This window comes from Sapajus apella, unplaced genomic scaffold (assembly GCF_009761245.1).
Source record: "Sapajus apella isolate SASKATOON/1434 unplaced genomic scaffold, GSC_monkey_1.0 scaffold26, whole genome shotgun sequence".
NCBI classification, from domain to species: domain Eukaryota; kingdom Metazoa; phylum Chordata; class Mammalia; order Primates; family Cebidae; genus Sapajus; species Sapajus apella.
The window spans coordinates 4,105,590-4,122,839 of NW_022436966.1; the positions used below are offsets into that span (position 1 = coordinate 4,105,590).

General features: G+C 41.3%; 1 protein-coding gene across 10 annotated transcripts in view; it reads left to right on the forward strand.

The window, feature by feature from the left end:
* Positions 1–17,250, forward strand: part of LOC116560485 (AP2-associated protein kinase 1) — a 171,103-nt gene that overhangs the window by 123,595 nt on the left and 30,258 nt on the right. For 6 of the 10 annotated variants that reach the window (XM_032291860.1, XM_032291865.1, XM_032291864.1 and 3 more), the window contains exons 13-17: positions 107–391; positions 4,023–4,255; positions 5,900–6,057; positions 7,612–7,716; positions 16,168–16,263. In XM_032291860.1, coding sequence (XP_032147751.1) covers positions 107–391; positions 4,023–4,255; positions 5,900–6,057; positions 7,612–7,716; positions 16,168–16,263 — 877 coding nt within the window. The remainder of the gene's footprint in view (positions 1–106; positions 392–4,022; positions 4,256–5,899; positions 6,058–7,611; positions 7,717–16,167; positions 16,264–17,250) is intronic. The other 4 variants (XM_032291862.1, XM_032291869.1, XM_032291863.1 and 1 more) reach the window with 2 other exon arrangements.

Sequence of the window (17,250 nt, forward strand, 5' to 3'; positions counted from 1 at the left end):
CCTTGCTTTTGGCTTTAGCATTGGTCTTCACTGTTACTGAGACATTTGTCTTTTGTGACTATTATTCTGGGACAGGCCCTTACTCACCTCCTCATTTCTTGCTCAGTTTCAGGCAGTACATCCAGCAACCCAGCAACCAGCAATTGCTCAGTTCCCTGTGGTGTCCCAAGGAGGCTCTCAACAGCAGCTAATGCAGAATTTCTACCAGCAGCAGCAGCAGCAGCAACAACAACAACAGCAACAGCAGCAGCAGCTGGCCACAGCCCTGCATCAACAACAGCTGATGACTCAGCAAGCTGCCTTGCAGCAAAAGCCCACTGTGGCAGCAGGACAGCAGCCTCAAGCACAGCCAGCTGCTGCCCCACAGCCAGCCCCTGCCCAGGAGCCAGCGGTAAGAATCAGCCAGAGCTCAGAGCACAAAAGCAGGAGAGGAGTGTGCAGTGAGAGCTAGGGAAAGGGTGGGAAAGATGGCAGCAGCTGATGAGGGGCTAGGTCGCTTTCCCACCCTGGTGGTTCAAATATTTGAACTTTCCTTGATATATCCAAGAATAGTATGAGATGTTCTGTAGAAGATAGAGGTTTTTTTAAAAAATGATTCTAGGCTACTGATGAAGAACCTTCTTAATTTTTATCACTCTGAAACTAGGCTAGCAGGAAGGTCTGTTCATCATCTCTGTTAGTGTCACTTTGAACAGTCAAGGACCTAGGTAGGATTAGAGCTAATTCCTTTCCCTTCCTCAAGGGGCAGTTTGATCCATTATGCCCTTTCCAGGCTCTGGAAATTGTGTGGCCCCACCTTTGCCTTGAGTCCTACATGCTGTGTTTATTCTTTGTTTTAGATGACGTTACTCACCACATTATTTAAGTTTACCTTGCAGCTCCTGTCAAGTACCTGCTTACCTGGGACCATTTACCCTGGTGTAATCCTCCTGGGTACTAGAGCATCTGAGTATCCAGTCATTTGAGCAATCTTGTCAATTTAGAAATTGGGCATGTCCACTTTTAGATATGGGCTGAGTATGGCATCAGAACCCCTCTTCTAATTGTCCTCTACAGTTTCAGCACACACGGGCATATCATGCTTTGGCCTTTAATAAGTGGCTTTTTTTCTGTGCTCATATTTTTTTGAGTGATAGTGATAGAAAATTTTATGGTATTAGAAAAAGACATTTTGCATAGCCAGCTGATAGAGTGTCACAGCTACCCTCTTACTCCCAGGGAAGTCCAACTACTAGACAAGCAAAGAAAAAGTAAGAAACTGCCTTTCTGAGAATTGATTTCTAATAGAGTTTTGTCTCCCATGTTAAACCAGAAAACCTACATCCCTTTGAAAGTAAGCAGTGTCGTAAATAGATTGTCTTCTTTAAGTCTCAGCTAAGTGTGTGTTTAGTGTCTTTACACCTTTGTTTCTAAAACAACTCAGACTTCCTGCAGGCATGGATTAGACAGTGAGTCTCTGTATTTTTAACAGGAGATAAAGTTCCTCTTGTTCGTGGAAAAAGAGTTTTTAAAAAAATTAGCACACAATGTAGCTAGAAGGGACCTTAATTATCCAGTTGAATCTTCTCATTTTATGGAATTGGAAACTGAGGCACAGACTAGAAAATGATTGCCCAAGACATACAGACTGATCGTAGTAGAGCTGGGGCAAGAATCAAAGAATCCTGATCTGTGTTTAAGTTTGATTATAACAAATGCTCATCCAGGGTGATGAAATGATCAACTGCTACTGACTACACTTCTTATGAGAGTCCCCTATGCTTTTCCTAGACAAAAGTGTCCACTGTCTTGGGAATGAATTATGAACCTTCTCCATGTTCTCTGGATGAAAAAATACTTTGAACACTTTGCTCTGGGATAGGTGGTTTTGGGGACAGAGAGGAAACAGAAGTAAACTGTGCTTTGGCCAGGAGCCATAGAGCTTCTCAGCTTTGACCCATCCCTGTCTCCACTGACTCTTGGCAGGGCTAATCTAGAGAAGCAAGTGAGTGGAGGTAAAGCATACCCTGTAGCCATCATAAAGCAGTAATTGGCAAAGAGAAAATGACCATATACCCTAGAAGTTTATTGCAGTCTTATTAATAATGGCCCAAAGAATGCAAGCAACCTAAATTGCTGAGGAACCCAACTGTGCAGCCATTAAAGCGCTTGGTTATAAAGTCTGTACAACAGTATGAAAAGAAATGCTCATGAGGTAATGTTAAAAGAATGGTGAAATTATGGAAAAACTATGTACTTGAAAAGAGACTTAAAATATAAGACACCAAAAATATAAGAATTGTATCTAGTCGTATTAGAGTGGTGGAATAGAAGCCTCTTTTCTGTATTCTTACATTTCATGATGTGATTATACTCCTTTTATAATTACATATTTTATTTTATTTTTAAATCTTCAGCAAGATAGACATCTGAGTTTTTTATTCCTTCTCCTGTGGTCTGTCTCCCCCTCCTCCCCATTTCCAGTCCTGTGTGGATGGGATGGCATCATGGTGCAGAAAGAGTCCTGAGCCCCAGTCAGGAGACACGGGCTCTGCTTCCAATTAACCCTGTGAGCTTGAATGAGCACTTGGCTTCAGTGGGCTGTGGTCTCACCTCTAAAGTACAGGAGTTGAAATCTGTGTTTTTTAAGACCCTTTCAGCTCTCACATTCTTTGATTCTAAGTGGAAGTAAAACTGTCTGCCAGAACCCTGGGAGGTGTAGCTAAACAGGTACAAACCGCTTAGTGTCTGTAGATTGCTGTTATAGGGCAAGGTCCTGAAGGAGGCATCTGGTCTTCAGTGTGCTGCATTTGGAGAACAGGAGAGAAAAACGTTCTCCAAGTGGTAAGAACACCTTAGTTCAACCATTGTGGAAAGCAGAGCTCTCTGCAATTCTTCACAGAACTAAAAACAGAACTACTATTCAACCCAGCAAACCTATTACTGGGTATATACTCAGAGGAGTATAAATTGTTCTGCCATAAAGACACATGCATGTGTATGTTTATTGCAGCGCTGTGCATAATAGCAAAAACATGGGATCAATCTAAAATCCTATCAGTGGCAGACTGGATGAAGAAAATGTGGTACATATATACACCATGGAATATTATGCAGCCATAAAAAAGAAGGAGGATGGAGCCTTTGCAAGAACATAGATGGAGCTAGAGGCCATTATCCTTAGCAAACTAATGCAGGAACAGAAAACCGAATAGCACATGTTCTCACTTACAAGTAGGAGCTAAATGATGAGAACTCATGGGCGCAAAGAGGGAAACTACAGACGCTGGGACCTACTTGAAGGTGGAGGGTGGGAGGAGGGAGATAATCAGAAAAAATAACTCTTGTGTACTAGGCTTAGTACCTTGGTGACAAAATAATCTGTATAACGAACCCCTGTGACACGAGTTTACCTGTTTACCTCTATAACAAAACTGCATGTGTACCCCTAAAATAGAAGTTTAGGCAAACAAAAAAGCAGTAACATTTATTAATCACAGTTGAATTCTATCTGACTCATTCCCAACATGCGGTCTTGCTACAAGGCAGAGAGTGAGGGATCTCTTAGCAGAAATTATTCAGCTTAAATGTGTTTCAGCTGGAGGTATGTCTTCATTGGCCTCTGTGGTGATAGGATCTATTGCCTGCCCTTTGGAAGCATTCTGATTGGGTTTGTATGTGTCTCCAGAAATAGAAAGTGGTCCTTTATGATAAATTCCAGATCTTTACAGCTAGGAATAGTTTCTGCATTCTTATGCTCTGGGCTGATTATGGTTAACATATGGTTACCCTGTATATTATTGCTGATGAAGATTGAAATTTATGTGTATCAGACAAATACCAAGTTGTAATTGGTCTTAAAGTTGCAGCACCAATTGTCAAAGCCTGGATTTTTCTTTCTGGGTGTTAGTTAAACTTAGCCATTTGAGTCCCTTGTTAGCGCTCATGTGGCATTTTTTGTTGTTGTTGTTAACACTTATCATTTGTTTTCCCTTTAACTTTTTTTTTTAATTTAATGAAATATTTTCCATCTCTCTTCCTAGCAGATTCAAGCCCCAGTAAGACAACAGCCAAAGGTTCAGACAACCCCACCTCCTGCCGTCCAGGGGCAGAAAGCTGGATCTCTCACTCCTCCCTCATCCCCCAAAACCCAACGTGCTGGGCACAGGCGTATTCTCAGTGACGTAACCCACAGCGCAGTCTTTGGGGTCCCTGCCAGCAAATCAACCCAGCTGCTCCAGGCAGCTGCAGCTGAGGCCAGTCTCAATAAGTCCAAGTATGTGGTGCTTCCTCTTTGTTGTTCTTAACTCTGTGGGCAAGTTCTGCCTGTGGCTGTTAGTGTGTGATTCTTTGCATAAGTGTGCAGATGTGTGTAATACAAATACAGTGGTGTGTACCTGTGTTCATTTATTTTTCTGAGTGGCTTGTTTCATCTTGCATGTACTTGTGTTTAATGAGCAACTATGAATTTGTCTTTAGTGCATGGGCCACACTAATCTTAAGAAATCTTTTCCTACTTGGCCCACTGTTTTCATTCTCTCACTCGTTCCATGCTCTACAGTGTCTTTTCTAAACTCTCGATCTGACCGAGTCTCTTCAGGCTGAAACTCTTTCATTGGCTCCTCAACACCTGTCAGATGATAGCTGAGCACACTGCTTAACACAGCAGGGCCCGTTGTGTCCCACGGGCCGACTTGCCACTCCTTACCTTCTGAAGCCCTTTGTTCCTCCTGTGCCCTCTCCTGGGACTGCTGCACTCCTCCTTGCCCACCTAGGGAATGTTCATTTATTCATCAAGATCCATGTCAGAGGTTGACTTTTCTTTGACACTTCCTCTGATGTATAATTTTTATCCTTTTTTTTTGCACTTGTATGACACTGTATTATCATTAATTATTTGTATGTCTGACTGAACTAGTTTGTGAGCTCTCCAAGACAATGACCATGTCTTAGTGAACCTTTGGAAACCAGTGACTGACTCTGTGCCTGACAAGTAGATTTTGATGAGTGTTGAGTAGATGCAGTTTCAGACCCTTAGCTATATTGGAACCATGCACTCTAAAGTTAAAATCTTTCAATTAAGTTCAGAGAGACTTTATAAGAAAATGATGTAATGATACTTAAATGCACAAAGTAGTGGTAACTGTCTTTATTTCTTTTTAATTGTGAGGTGGTCCTTAACTCTATGCATACTGGATCCTGAAAGATGGGATACAGCCTAAATAGAGCTCTTTCCTGCCCCTCCAGGGGTCAGTTATTGTAGATGTTATGGTGGTTACCACAGGATACACAAGTCTAAGAACAGGTTGTTTTTAGATCCTGAACTGAAACAACTTGCAGATAAGACTAAAAACCTAAGCAAGAGATTAAAGAAGTAGTGGGAGGTAGTGAGTCATGAAGGAAAGGAGACGTTCATTTCACAAAGTGGGAAGGATATCTGTGGAAATTGTTCAGGTGCTGTGGAAAGCCCTTTTAGGAAAACACTGTGGGCTGGAAGCAGTGGCTCACGCCTGTAAACCTAGCACTTTGGGAGGCCAAGAAGGGTGGATCACCTGAGGTCAGGAGTTCGAGACTAGCCTGGCCAACATGGTGAAACCCTGTCTCTACTAAAAATACAAAAATTAGCCAGGCGTGGTGGCAGGCACCTATAATCCCAGCTACTCAGGAGGCTGAGGCAGGAGAATCGCTTGAATCCTGGGGGCAGAGGTTGCAGTGAGCCAAGGTTGTGCCACTGCACTCCAACCTGGGTGAAAGACTGCAACTCCCTCTCAAAAAAAAAAACAACAAAACACTGTGGTAGAAAACGATGGTTTGACTCAGAAAAGAATTTGATCCTGAAACAAAGAGAAAATAATTTTACCCTTTTTGTTTTGTTCAACTTTTATATCTGTTTGTTTCGTGGGGATGGGAACCTACCTAGGTCTGCAACCACCACTCCATCAGGCTCTCCTCGGACCTCTCAGCAAAATGTTTATAATCCTTCAGAAGGGTCTACGTGGAATCCCTTCGATGACGACAATTTCTCCAAACTCACAGCTGAAGAACTACTCAACAAGGACTTTGCCAAGCTGGGGGAAGGTGAGTAAGCTGTGTCTTTTTTGGTGCTTCTTGTTTGTAGATTCTCTGCTAAGAAATAACCAGGAGTGAGAAAGAATTGTAACTCTAGAAGGGTGTGCAAGTGAAAACATAGGCTTGGGCCTTTCCATAAGGCTTGATTTCAAAGTATGCATACAAATTGGTTTTTATTTTCACCATGGCCCTGAAGTCTTCATCTTTAGGAAATCCTGATCTGTTGTGGGTGGTAGCAAAGAAGAGTGTGAGGCTTAGGGAAGAAACTTAAAGGTTTGATGGCGTAGATCAGGATAACAGCATTGTGCATGGTCACTCCTTGGAGGAGTGTTCCCTCATCCTAGGTTGGTTTACTGTCCCAGAAAGTTGTCACTGCTTGTCCATGAATGTGCCCTTACATGGACACTGAATCTTTCTTTCACTATGATCAGCATTCTGTATTACTGTTGACTGACCACAGAAAGATGATTAAATAAATAGAAGATACACTTCTGCCTGGAAAACGGTCTACTTTGGAAAGCAGGACACACACACACAGGCACATGCACACACTTTGAAACAAATTCTGGTATGCATAATTCTAATAATATTAGAGAGTACTCTAATAAAAAGAATACTCTCAATGTAGGTAAGAGTGCAGGATAAAGGAACGATGAGAACCAATTGTGTGGTATGAACTATTGGCCAAATATTTTGGTTTAAACTATTATTTTATAGAAATCTTTTAAAACTCCAAGGCCAGGTGTGGTGTCTCATGCCTGTAACCCAGTACTTTGGGAGGCTGAGGCAGGAGAAACGCTTGAGCCCAGGAGTTCAAGACCAGCCTGGGCAACATGCCAAGATCCTATCTCTACAAAAAATTTTTAAAAAGTTAGCTGGGCATCTTGGCACACACCTGTAGTCCCAGCTTCTTGAGAGGCTGAGGTGAAAGGATCACTTGAGCCCAGGAGGTCGAGGCTACAGTAGACTATGAATTCATGACTGTTTTCCAGCCTGGGTAACAGAGTGAGACTCTGTCTCTTAAATTAAAAAAAAAAAAAAAAAAAGATTCCTATTACTTCTTGCCTTTTTAAACAGAAGATAGGGCATAATACACAACTTTCTTTGACAACATCTCATTATTGCCACCTCTGCCACTCCCTCTTCTCATTTGCTCTCCTAAACTGCTTCCAACATGGAAAGCAGATCGTCAAATTCATTAGAGCCATATAAAGTAAATACATTACAAGTGTGGGCTGGAGGCATTAAATGTACAGTTCCGTAGTGTTAAGTACATTCACACTGTTGTGCAACCAACCAATCTCCAGAACCTTTTTCATCTTGCAAAACTGATGATATGCTCTTTTGATTCTTAACAATTTCCTTTTTTTTTTTTTTTCTCAGCTGTTCTCTCAGTTATTGCAATGACTAGACAAGGATCTCTAAATAGCCAGCGTGTCACCATAATGCAATTAAAGTAGTTAAGTCGAGAAGTCAGTTCAGAGTGTACCCCTCACCTCTTCCATGGGTGTGTGCCTCACAAGATTTTGCTAGAAGGAACTGAGTGGTGTTTTGTCTCTCCAGGCAAGCATCCCGAGAAGCTTGGAGGCTCAGCTGAGAGTTTGATCCCAGGCTTTCAGTCAACCCAAGGTGATGCTTTTGCTACGACCTCATTTTCTGCTGGAACTGGTTAGTATGGCAAATACCTGGAACACGAGGTTCACTGTTGTTACCTTCACATTGTTTTTCACTCCACAGATAACTCTAGCATGCCAGTGAAACCCAAATCCTGGCAGTAACATGTGTATATATATATTTTTTTATTTTTTATTTTTTTATGGTCAATATTTAATATATAACTTTTTAAAATTCAAGATCTTTCTGATCAAAAAGGGATAAAGATTTAGAACCACTTTGAATTCATGTGGCAGGACAATCTGGCAGTGATATACAGGACTTGTTCTTTCTAGGCCACAGGCATGCCTTAAGCAAATATGTATAGATTTGAGGAACACCAGTCTGTTTATTGCTTGTCATTTCTTAGGTTTCTGGGAAATTAAAAATTCTTCAAGAATTTTTAAAATTAAATGTTCTGTTATATCTAACACTCCTCTAAACTGTGTTTGTGTGTGTATATATTTTATTATATAAAAGTTAGTAATTTATAGAGAAGAAAGTTAAAATTCTTCATGATCTCACCACCAAGAGATAGCCCAGGGATACCATCTTGATGTGTGTTAGCGGCACTTAATCTTTTGAGTATCTTTGTGAATCTAATGAAAGTTATAAGTCTCTCTGACCAAAATGCACATGACCACAATTTTTTATTTTTTATTTTTTGAGACAGAGTCTCACTCTGTCACCCAGGCTGGAGTGGAATGGCAGAATCTTGGCTCATTGCAGTCTCCACCTCCCAGGTTCAAGTGATTCTCCTGCCTCAGCCTCCTGAGTAGCTGGGATTACAGGCACCTGCCATCATTCCCGGCTAATTTTTGTATGTTTGTAGAGACGGGATTTCACCCATGTTGGCCAGGCTGGTCATGAACTCCTAACATCAGGTGATCTGCCTGCCTCGTCCTCCCAAAGTGCTGGGATTGCAGGCGTGAGCCACTGCACCCAGCCACATGACCACAATTTTGTACACTCTTTGACCCACTTCTTGAGACTCTGATATGCATCTTTTTTTTCTTTCTTTTTGAAATGGAGTCTTGCTCTGTCGCCAGGCTGGAGTGCAGTGGCACAATCTTGGCTCACTGTAACCTTTACCTCCCAGGTTCAAGTGATCCTCATGCCTCAGCCTCCCAAGTAGCTGGGATTGCAGGCATACGCTACCACACCTGGCTAATTTTTGTATGTTTAGTAGAGATGGATTTTCACCATGTTGGCCAGGCTGGTCTTGAACTCCTGACTTCAGGTGATCTGCCTGCCTTGGCCTCCCAAAGTGCTGGAATTACAGATGTGAGCCACCGCGCCCAACCTGATATTCATGTTTATAGTCATATTGAAGCCTAATTTTTCCACTTAATGAACGTGGCACATTTCTCCTTCATCATTAAAGAAGCTCCTAAAATATAATTTTTTTTTAAGTACCTGCATTAAATTCCATCATATGGCCAGGCGCAGTGGCTCACACCTGTAGTCCCAGCACTTTGGGAGGCCAAGGCAGGCAGATCACTTGAGGTCAGGAGTTTAAGACAAGCCTGGCCAACATGGTGAAACCTCATCTCTACCAAAAAATTAGCCAGGTGTGGTAGCACACGCCTGTAGTCCCAGCTACTCAAGTAGCTGAGATGGGAGGTTCCCTTGAACCCGCGGGGCAGAGGTTGCAGTGTGCTGGACTCTAGCCTGGGCAACAGAATGAGATCCTGTCTCAAAAAAAAAAAAAAAAAACTTCTAGGATACACTAGATGTGTGATATATCCTAGTATATTTAACCAATTGCACCTTATTTCAGTATTTACTGTTATAAATACCTCAGCAATGAATGTGAGCTTTTGAAAATATTCTTTGTAAGATACAGAATTTGGCATGCTTCTAAAAGTGATCTTTTTAATTATACTGATTAATATCTATTTTTAACCTTATCATATATTCTTTCTGCCTGCTTTCTTTAGGTACGTTAGTAGCTTTTCTAACCTCATAAATTTATTTCTGAATAGAACTTTATTATTTAAATAATATTTGATATGTAGTGCTCTCTTATTTTCTGGATATTTTTAAATAGAAGTTTCAATTTCTTCTTTAACCAAAAGTTACTTAGGTTATGTTTTCATTGCACTATGACCAGTATTGTCTGTCCAGTCTTTGCTGTAAACTGTACTGAAAGGCTTTCTGTGGCCCAGTTTGTTGTTCATTTTATAAATGTCCTCTGGAAATTAGCAGTTTCCATGTCAATAAATATTCATCTACAACATGATTGTTCATGGAAGAATAGTAACATTTATTTAATATCCCCTTTTGTGAATATTTACATTGTTATCAATTTTTTACCATATAAATATTCTTGAAGCTAAATTTTTGTTTATATCCTTTACAGTTTCTTTAAGATAACTTCTAAGAGACTATGTGCTAAATCAAAAGTATGTATATTTTAAGGTTTTTGATACACATTTTCAAATTGTACTCCAAGAAAGCTATATATATTTTATTTCAATTGATAGTGAATGAGAGAGTCATTTTCCCTACCATTTCTTCACCCGACCCAGCACAGCCCAGCCCAAAGATTATAGACAGAGAACATTATGTACTTATTTATTTTTTTGAGATGGAGTTTCGCTGTTATTGCCCAGGCTGGAGTACAATGGCACAATCTTGGCTCACCACAACCTCTGCCTCCCGGGTTCCAGCAATTCTCCTGCCTCAGCCTCCCAAGTAGTTGGGATTACAGGCATGTGCCACCACGCCCGGCTAATTTTGTATTTTTAATATAAATGGGATTTCTCCATGTTGGTCAGGCTGGTCTTGTATCTTCCAACCTGAGGTGGTCCGCCCACCTTGGCCTCCCAAAGTGCTGGGATTATAGGCATGAGTCACCATGCCTGGCTAGAGAACCTTATTTACTGACCCATTTTTATTTGTTTGAGATTTGTATTGTTTGTGTCCTTTGCCTTTTAGATTCATTTGTAAGTGTTCTTCATATGTGACTTTTCCTAGAAAATCATCTGCAGTTTTAAAGTTTTTCATTAAAGTACAATATGTATATACCTTTTATACTAGTTTGTCTGTATACATTAATTTTAATTGTATGTATTTGTGTTTCCCTTTTTCTTGGTAACTAGATAGAGGTTGGATGTTTTATTCTATTTTCAGAGACAACACTTAGGTTTATAAAATCTTCTGTTTTCTGTCTATAACTTTTGCTTTTATCTTTATTACATTTTCTTGTTTGTTTGTTGGGGGAGGTTTGAGATTGTGTCTCGCTCTGTCACCCAGGCTGGAGTGCAGTGGTGGGATCTCGGCTCACTGCAGCCCCCACCTCCCAGGTTCAAGTGATTCTTCTGCCTCAGCCTCCCTAGTAGCTGGGATTACAGGCGGGTGCCACCATGCCAGCTAATTTTTTGCATTTTTAGTAGAGACGGGGTTTCACCATGTTAATCAGGCTGGCCTCGAACTCCTGATCTCAGATGATCCACCGCCTCGGCCTCCCAAACTGCTGGTATCACAGGCGTGAGCCACCGTGCCCAGCCATTTTCTTGTTTTACTTAGATTTGCTTTGGTCATATTAAGAGGAACAAATAGTAAAATATTTTAAAATTCTTTTTTAAAAAATAAAGTACTTGGGCTGTGTTTCTTCACAATTTGACAGTCATTTTCAACCAGCACAAAAGGGGTGAGACTAATTATAATCTTCAGGGAGGCTTTGGCATGTGAAAATATTCCAATGTCCTCTTTTCTCTTTCTCCAGTTGCCTTGCTTTAGCCTTTGAAGATTACACTGTTTATTGAGAATGCTTTCTAATAAGTGTGTATTTCCCTAGTTAAAAAAAAAAAAAATGGAGTTGTATGGAGTTTAACCATAGCTTATAAATCTTCATATGATATTCTCATTATTATTTTGGAGTTATGCTTTTCATTATTAAGTTGTAAAAAAAGTTTTGTTTCACTTTTAGCTTTGTTTGTTTAAATTTTATAAGTATGTTGATATTTTGGTGAGATTTAAAAATGTTCCGAAACCCATTCATGCTGCTTGAAGTTTGATGCGCCACATGGTTGACCAAACGTATCAAACGTGTAAAGCGTTGACTATTGTCTTTGAAGTAGAACATCAAAATGATGATTAGCCATGGACCTGGGTACGATATAGTTTGTCTGGAAAGAGGGTCACGGAATAAACTCTGAGAGTCTTATTTGCTACCAAATCCCAGAATTTGGCACAATGTTTGGCTCCATATAGATGTGTTGAACGAATAAGAAGGGTTGCTTTGTGCCAAACTTAGGACCTTGGATTTACCAGTGTTAACAACTGAGGTCTCTGATCATTTTCCATCTACTCACCCTACCATCCCCAGTTTTAATGCCTAGTTCTCATCTATTACACATGGTTATGTCTCATTGTTTGTGTGAGCTGTTTTTTAATGAGATTTATTTTGGTTTTCTTTCTGCCTTTCCACCACTTTATAAACATAAACACACATTTGAGTAAATTTATGACATTAATAAAATTAAACATATGTCAAGCACATGACGCATGTTAAACCCACTGGATAAGCGGTTTTTTTGCTCACTATCTTAAGTGATCCTCACAGAGGCCACCTGCTCAATGGCACAGCTGGAGAATGACAGAATAGAGATTTGTACCTGCAGCCCAGCTCAAAAACTAGTTATAATCATCTTTCAGAAATCTCATAAACCAGGAACACTAAGCTTTTGCAAACATTAAAAAGTGTCTTTATAGTTTTCTCAGTTTATCTGGTCGTTTTCTGTGAACACTTGGTATTTTCCCTCTCTCTTGTTTGCAGTGTAAATGTTTCTTTTCTGTGACACCTTCATTCTTTACAAATGACAGAAAAGTATGTCTAGATCCCAGGAACTAATTTGCTCTCATTTGTACAAAGTGCAGGATGGCATCATTTTCTATAAATTTTCTATCTGAACTCAGACTCTTTACAGATTTTAAACCTTATGACTGATCAAAGGAGAATTGAAGCAGGAAATTTCATAATGGGTTCGGGAGGATGGCACAGGGCTATATTAAACATTTTTATGGGAAAAGCTGCAAAAATGATGGACTGTCTCTATACATTGGAGGAAAAACGGGCAAACATTTAAAACTTCACACCATGTCTCTTTATTTTTAGATGTTTTCCTGTATATTAGTTATACATATTCATTTATTAAAATGTAGATAAATGAATAAAAGCCCAAAGTAAAGAAAATAAAATCTAACTCCACCTTGAGAGAGCATTTGCTGACATTTTAGAGTGTTTATATCTAGAATTTTATTTCTACATATAAGTTTTTTCAGACATGACTTACACCATGTATTCAATTTTGCAGTTTGCTTTTTTTTCTTTTACACAGCTTTCATTGTGTCTCATTTTAAAATATTTCAGGGATTTTAAAAGCAGTTATTTTACCCTTCTTGTCCTCCTTCTACCTTTAAAGCAACTTAGTTAAAAACCCACTTAAATAACAAAATTATAGAGACTGAAGACAGAATAGTGGTTTCCAAAGCACAGTAACAGGAATAAGGGGTGGGTGTGACTGCAGAGGAGTAGAATGAGGAGGTCTTTGGTTTCATGGAACAGCTCCGTATCATAGTTGCAGTGCTGCTCATTCTAATCTATACACAGAATCAAGTTTCAAAGAACTATACACACAGGTTGGAGGAAGTGAAGGTCCCAGAGGGAACTAGGGGCTCCAGGAGGGAGTGCTGTAAAGACTGAGAAATACGGTTTGAATGAAGAGTTGGGGGTCCTAGAAAGAGGTTGAAGGTCCAAGAAGTTGAGTGTTGGAAGGTGTGAGATTAGGATCCCAATGAGTGTTGGAAGTCCAAGGAAGGGCTGAGGGTTAGAGAGTGGGCATTCAGAGTCCAAAGAAGAAAGGTGGGGCTAGCAATGTGTCACTGGGGGCTGGAGGTGACCTCTCCTCCCATCCCCACTTCCCAGGGCAGGCCTGGAGATAAAGAGGACAGATGCTCACAGTCCCGAGAGTTCTGTGTGCTAGTCACTGAGCTGGGCCTGGTAGCAGCTGCTGGCACACTAGGGCTGACTGGCCACTGGGCAGGACATGGCTGTGGAGGTGGCAGGGAGGTGGGCAGCGAGTAGCCTCACAGTGCCTCCTAGACACCCACACCTCTGTTACCCTTCCTTCTGCTGGGTGGAGTGTCTGGGCAGGGCCACCAGGCTGCCCACTGAGGGGATGCCACTGAGCCTCCCCATTCCCTTCTGCCATATCTGGGCATTAACACCCCAGTCTGTCCCTGTTGCATTTGCCTGTTACATATCTGGTTGAGCTGTGGCTGGGAGGTTCCTGCATACCTGAGGAAGGGTAGGCACCATGCATGCCACCTCCTCCATGTCTGGGTCTGGGGCACTGGGGCACTGGGTTCCCACATTTCAAGGGCCTCTGGAGTAAAAGCAAGCACTGCATGTCTTTGAAGCCAGGATGCAAAGGAGGCGGCCAGATTCCAGGAACCAGAAGTGTCACTGGTCTATCCAGCAATGCCACCTTTGCCTTCTACTTTGTTGTGCTTCTCAAACTGCATCTTGCTGGTCCTAGGGAGGTAGCATTAAGGATGGCAGAGGTGGCTGCTGTGACAGTGATAGAGTCTGTTGAAGAGATACTTCATACTGAGCAAGAGAGAGCAAGGGACTGGGGCACTGGGCTCTCAGGGACAGGAGAGGTGGGGAGAAAGAGGCCCAGCCCGCCACTGGCTAGGAGAAACGTGGAATAGAGGTGGGTGGGGTGGGAACTCTACCATCTCATCCCAGCTCCCCTAGCAGACCCCAGAGCATCTTCCTCATGCCAGAGGCAGAGCTGGAGAGAGACCAAGATTCAGAGACAGGTAAAGTCTGAGACAGGTAAAGAAGGAAATCAGAGCCAGGTGCCCACAGAGATGCTGCCAGCGATGCCCACACATGCTCAACACTTTGACTTCTCTGCAAGCTTGTTTTACAGACACAACACTGAGGCCAAGAGAGGTGAAAAGAAATGTCCCACATTTGATGGCCCAAGCCAAGAGGGTTAGTAGAGGGGAAATGCTGGGCCCCACAATTTCCAAATTCAACTCAGGACCACTCAGGTTGAAAAGGAGGGATTCAGGGGTCATTGAGAAAGACAGGGATGTCCAGGGAGAGAGACGAAAAGAGGCAGAGAGGCATGAGTGGCATAGGGTGGGGTGGGAGGAGAACAGAGCAGAGGGTGCGGGTGCGGTGCCAGAGCCAGAGGTATGGGTGACAACAGCACTGAGGGAAGAAAATAAGAACCATACGCACATACACAAATAGGGTCACATAACAACTGGTGAGCACCAAGGAGCGTAGGGCCACAGTACTGTGCTGGTGTCAGTGATCTCGGGCTACAGTTTACATAAGACATCACCACTAGGGGAAGCTGGTTGAAGGGTTCACAGGACTGTATGTGCAGGAACTTCTTGTGATTCTGTATTACTTCAAAATAAAAAATTTTTTAAAAACCCACTTTATAGAAAAAAAATGAAGTGGGTTTTTTTTTTTCCTAGAAAGACAGCTGACAAAATGAGTTTCTGATTAATGAACAAACTGAATACTAAAATGCAAAGTAAAGAATGATAATGTAAAGCTGGGTGTGGTGGTGCATGCTTGTAGTCCCAGCTACTAGGAAGACTGAGGTTGGCGAATTGCTTGAGCCCAGGAATTTCAGTCCATCCTGGTTAATATAGCAACACCCCAGTCTCTTAGAGAAAAAATAAAAATAAAAAGAAGAATAATAATAAAATGGAAACCGAGAAACCTGACTTCTGATCCTACCTCTGGCTAGTCTCTTTAACTTTTAGGCTTCATTTTCTTGTATGGGAAATAAGAAAATTCTGCCAGAAAATTGAGACCACATCAAGCTCTCCTATTCCATAGGGTGTATAGGTGTCTGTAGACCTTCATTTTGCTAAATATAGAATGAATGCTAATAGTATGTTAAATATAGTACAGAGATTAGGGCTTGTCTAATCTTGCAATAGGCAAGAAGTCTATTTCTGCCCCTTTCTGTGTGTCTGCCTATCTATATTAGACATCTTGGTGATATAATAGGACTTAGTCCTTAAAGGACCTGAAGAGGGTAATAGATACATAGGGTAAGTACCTATATGCATACTAGATTACAAAACTAAAATGTGTGATATGGACAATACCTCCTCTAGACCTTGTGAAAGAGATCACTGTAGACTGCAGTATATCCAAGGAAGAAGTGATGTTCAGACATAGAATACCCTGGTTTTATTGTTAATTGCATCTCATAATATGTTACAAGGACCAGGTTGAATATCTCATAGACACTCTGTTACACTGGCCACAGCCACTCATCCCCCTATATTCTAGGTTTAGATTTGCTCTGTAGTTTGAGCTGTTGCATTAATAAAGGGTAAACTTACCTAGATTTACTTGGTGTTTTTGCTTTTCTCTTTTTTCCTCTCCTGACTCCTCCTTTTCTTCCAACCAAACTCCAGCTGAAAAAAGGAAGGGTGGGCAGACTGTGGACTCTGGCCTCCCGCTTCTAAGTGTGTCTGATCCTTTCATTCCTCTTCAAGTACCTGATGCACCAGGTAGGTAAATAAGAACTGTTTTGAGGCTAAGCAGCTTGGTTTGCATGTCCCAGGCCCTGTGGAAAGTTCTGCCTTAAACACCCCATGAAAAGGATTTGAATTCCAAGCCCTAATAATAGACTGCTATTGTATATTTTTACTGTGTCTCAAAAAGAGGGGTAAACTTGTCTTGGAGGGTACCAGCCCTTAGCAAAGATAAAATCAGTTCAGGTTATACCAAATTGATTTCCATATTATATCAGTGTTCAGTTTTTCACCCTTGCTTGTGTTAATGGTGACGTGAGGGGCCTGTATATTGGAATGATTATGATTATAACAGTGGTGGGGGAGCCTATAAGCGTATCATAAAGTGAACAAAATATGAATAGTGGTGATAGTATGATAATGGGATTGTGGGTGACTTTCGTTTAGTTCTTTAATGTGTTTTTATTTTATAATATAAAAACATAATAATAATTAGGAAATGTGATAATAGGGAATGTGAATCAGGAGACCTGGGTTCCCTTCCAGGCTCTGCCACTACCTGTAAACCGCTGGGCTTGGCTCTTCGTCAGTGAAGTACGTTGGACTGCAGGAGTTTGAATATCTCTTGCAGTCCACCGTACTTCAATTTTAAGTATCAGTCTTAAAATTAGAAAGTGGTTGGTGTGTTCTGATGGAAAGAGCTTTTGGAACAGTCATTGGATGCTTCCCATTTGGAGTTTACGTTGCTAAAGCTTTTCCTTTCTACCTTCCTCCCCTAGTCTTTTTGGTGGGGGTAGTGGTGTGGGGAAGAGAATCCGCCCTTTCTCTTATCTATCAGTCTCTTCGCAAAAGCAGATGGTTCCAGCTCCTTAGAAGCAGCTGACAGTTGTTTTGCTTCTGATCATTTTTCCGTTTTTCCCAGTGTTGTCCCTGCCAACTCTTGACCTTGAACTGATAGAACTGGCTTGGTTTTTTTTTTTTTTTTTTTTTTTTTTTTTTTTTTTTTTTTTTTTTTTCTCTCCC